The sequence below is a fragment of the Pundamilia nyererei genome, unplaced genomic scaffold, assembly GCF_000239375.1.
Source record: "Pundamilia nyererei isolate P.nyererei 1_Seehausen unplaced genomic scaffold, PunNye1.0 scaffold00050, whole genome shotgun sequence".
Lineage (NCBI taxonomy): Eukaryota > Metazoa > Chordata > Actinopteri > Cichliformes > Cichlidae > Pundamilia > Pundamilia nyererei.
In genome coordinates, this window is record NW_005187451.1 from 3,024,409 (window position 1) to 3,028,337 (window position 3,929).

At 45.2% G+C, this 3,929-nt stretch overlaps 1 protein-coding gene across 1 annotated transcript in view; it reads right to left on the minus strand.

Annotated features, from left to right (window-relative positions):
* Positions 1-3,929, minus strand: part of dera (deoxyribose-phosphate aldolase (putative)) — an 11,284-nt gene that overhangs the window by 2,454 nt on the left and 4,901 nt on the right. Inside the window, exons 2-6 of the mRNA XM_005733207.1 lie at positions 3,140-3,237; positions 2,781-2,928; positions 1,598-1,693; positions 1,371-1,505; positions 956-1,084 (exon numbers count right to left, since the gene is read on the minus strand). Coding sequence (XP_005733264.1) covers positions 956-1,084; positions 1,371-1,505; positions 1,598-1,693; positions 2,781-2,928; positions 3,140-3,237 — 606 coding nt within the window. The remainder of the gene's footprint in view (positions 1-955; positions 1,085-1,370; positions 1,506-1,597; positions 1,694-2,780; positions 2,929-3,139; positions 3,238-3,929) is intronic.

Consider the following 3,929-nt stretch of genomic DNA (forward strand, 5'->3'; position numbering starts at 1 on the left):
TTCCTGCTTCGAGCCCAAAGGGCATCTGTGACTCTGCCTAAAAATCTTTATGAGTTCACACCTTCGATCAAAACCATGAACCCAGCGTTACGTGGACATGAAGCCTGCATGTATAAAGGCTCATTTACATCATGGAGCCCTGTTCTCAACAACGGTCATAGACGTAACTCTGTGTGATACATGTTTAAAGTTTAGTCTTGTGCTGGACACGACATCACCGGGCCGGCTCGTAGCTGCTAATAGTTCCCTCCATCCCTCTGTTGGCAGAGCAGAGAGCAGACGTCTGCAACATGCAATCATTTAATGGAATAAAACTCTTTCCCCCCAAACATCATAAGCAGCTGCTACATGTGCATCACACTACAAACACAACATTTCTTACCAAAGCACGACTGGGAATCCCAACATCAGCAAACTCTCAGAAATCTCTGTTAGACTCCCCCCCTCACTCATTTATACAAACCTGAACATCACAGCTACAGACAGACTTTCACATTTTAGTGCAGCGAGACAAAGAACGACGAACAGCTCGAGCAACAGGAAGTGAAAGTGGATGGGATGCTGTTGCAGCCAGAGGCAGTAAATGACCCCACACACAGTGGGTTACTGGTTCTCTCAGCAGTTAGCAAATATAAACTACAGCCCAGTGACCTCACACTCTGTAGACGCCGCTAAACATGTCGTAAAACCTTAAATCGAGCTTGACAGACTGAGTTGCACCTGTAAAAGGCCTCCATGGAGTAAAGAAGCTTCATACATGCAGCGTTTCATTAACACAGTGCTTTGTTATTACATCCACAGCCCAACATGCTCGTCTTTAAACTGAAATTACTAACAGAAAACAAATATAAAGCTGGAACCAGCAGTTTTTATTTCATGATCAGCTTCACTAGAAAGTGTAATTAAACTATCAGATGAAGACACACACACACACACACACAGCTGTGAGACTGACCAGCCATCATGGCGACCATGCTGGCTCTGTAGACGTTGGTGAACGAGCCGAGCTCTCCGACAGCCAGGATGGTCTTCATGTGGGCGGGGCCACAAGCCTCCCGAAACTGACGGATCTCGTCGTACATGGCTGCAGAGGGAGACACAAAACTGAAATCACTTGACGTGTTCAGTGCACGCCCATGTGTGCGTGTGGGGGGGGACGACACTGAGGGAGGGAGGCCTCACCTTCTCTGCTGCCTTCATGACGCAGACAGAAGTGACAGGAAACGGGCGGATTACTGGATTAGCCGATGGTTTGTTTTGTAACTGGCATTTCATCACGTATGAAACTCTTACTACAGGCTCAGACATCAGTATTCGACACACAGATCCTTCCATACAACCACAGTAACGACAGTGAGGCTGCAGCATACCTTCCCACTGTCCTGTAATGGCCAGCATCCTGTTGATGACGATGTCGATCTCCGTCGCGCCGTCACTCACTGCTATGCGCACTTCCTGCAGGCGGGTCTCCAGTGGAGTCTGGCCAGCTGGGAAGCCAGTGGCCACTGGGAGCAACAGATAACACAGTGGAGCCCAGGCAGCACAAGCCTTTCATTTTCTATATTACACACACAGGGTTGCCATAGCTACGACTTACCTGAGGCGACAGGAAGGCTGGAGTCGGCTGCTTTAAGTGCTCCGACAGCATCAGTCACACGAGACGGATACACACACACCGCTGCTGTTGTCACGCCTGACATCAGGGATCAGAGCAAAGAAGAAGAAACGTGGTGATAAACTGGCCTGTGGCTCCCTCTGCAGGCGGACTAGTGTCTGAGCAGTCTGGCATGCTTACTCATCAGGTAACGATGACAAATAGGATGATAAAACTGATCAATGAGATCATGGTAGCAGAAAAAGGTAAATAAAACATTTGAATTCATGCGGTTGTGAGATGTTAATGGTTCAAAGCCTCCTGTGTTTGACTTTCTCTGTGAATAAATGAGCGACAGCCGTCCTCACCATCAACGTTCACACTGGCTTTAAAGGGAAAAAGCAGCTGTGCGTCTTTGTCAGAGCAAACTGGAACATGAGCGCGTAACCACAGTGATGTGTAACCCTGTTCTGCACAGAGACGAGGACACTAATAAAGACCAACACTGTGTGTGCAGAGTAACGCACCTTTCAAACATTATGGGATTAACGATGAACGTGATTAAACTTAAAATGCACGTGTAATATCTTTTTATTTCATCCAGTGAGCCCGGTGTTAGAGGCTCTCAGAGGTTCTTTTAGAATTAATGACCCGTCACGTCCCTGATCTGGACTTTGACTGGGACGCAGCAACAACGGTTAATGGTTATTTTGTTTCTCAGCAAACAGGAAAATCTGCTTTTAAAGTAAGGTTAGTTTTGCCACACACGACTTTTTGTTTGTGTTAAATAAAATAAATTTCACGGCTTTTTGTTGATGCAGGATTATATTTGTCCGATGTTGCGACCTGTGATTTACACATTATGTCCTGACAGGTGAAATCGTAACATGGAAACAGCCGTTACTTGTTTCTCACGTGATGCCGACGGGATTTTGCTGGCATGATTTGGGAAAACTGCAAATGAATACAAATTTGTTGTGATTCCTTTTACACTAATGATGCTCAACACAACAATATTCAAAACAGCAGAGATTTATTTTACTTATAGAGACGTTGAGAATTAATACTAAGCACCACTGAAGCTATCGTGACAGGATACGCTAGCTCATTATTTACTAATAATTATTTTATGACACTAACGCTTGTTTTCATTTTATCAGTTTTCCTGACAGACGTGAGGGCGGACCTTTGTCGTGCATATCAAGCTTCTTGAGCAGGTCGTATCGAACTGGCTGGATAGCTTTCAAACAGAGCCTGTGCACGTTGGAGGCCGTATCGTCTCCGGCCAGAGTGGTCAGGTCGATCAGGGTCGCGGCCTTCAGCAGCCACGCAGCCTGCAAGGACACACAAGGAAACAGCGCTCAGAGAAGGATACACCGTGAGACATGTTAAAAATGTAGCCCTGAAACCCGCCTTATAGTTAATACTGTCTATGACCACAGAGGTGTGCTTACATGGACATACACATAAATGCATTTTGGTGTTACAAGTTAAGACAGCGTGGGCTTGTTGTCATCGTGCACCACAGCTTACAGCACAGCTCACCTGCCACTGTTTCTTGGGGATCTTCTGTCTTTGGATAAACTGAGCCCTCTTCAACACAGCCTGTGTGTTCACTCTCACTTTGGATATCCTTTCCAGGTCTGTTATGAACACAGAAGAACAGAAACAAACTCTCTTTATTAAAGTGGCTGAAACACGCAGAGAGTATTTCAATCAGATGTCCTCTCGATACCAGAGGCAGAGATCAAAGCAGCACAGAGGGACGTGAGCATGAGGTGTCTAAGCACAACAAACTGTTGTATGTGAGGCCTCTTATCTTTATTTATATAATGCCACCCACTTGCTGCACATAATGTCCTCTTTGTAAATACTCATTCACTGTATATAAAGTTCTGTCTCTCTTTTTCACTGCGTGTTATATCTGTATAACTATGCACGTGACAAAGAAGCTTGAATCTTACAAAGACTCACAGCTATCTGCCCCAAAGAGGAACACCAGAGAGAAACCAGGAGAGTAAGTCAGCTTTGAGCCATACAAGGTAGAAACTCAGCATCAGGGGAACAACATGAGAACAGCCGCCAAAGGCAGGAGACTCAGTAATACTGGAACAATCTGGTGTTTAAGTCTGACGCCATTAGTCAAATGAACACTGCAGCATCACTGAGAGTTAAAACTGTCTAAAGTCTTTCATCTTTAATAAAACGATCAGTGTTGCTGCTTTACCAGGTGTAACAATTAAGTTTAACATCCAGGCATCCATGAAAACAGAATTTATGACATTTAACAGAGTTAGAAGTTAGCAGGAAGTTAGCTCGCTAGCTTCCACCTAAA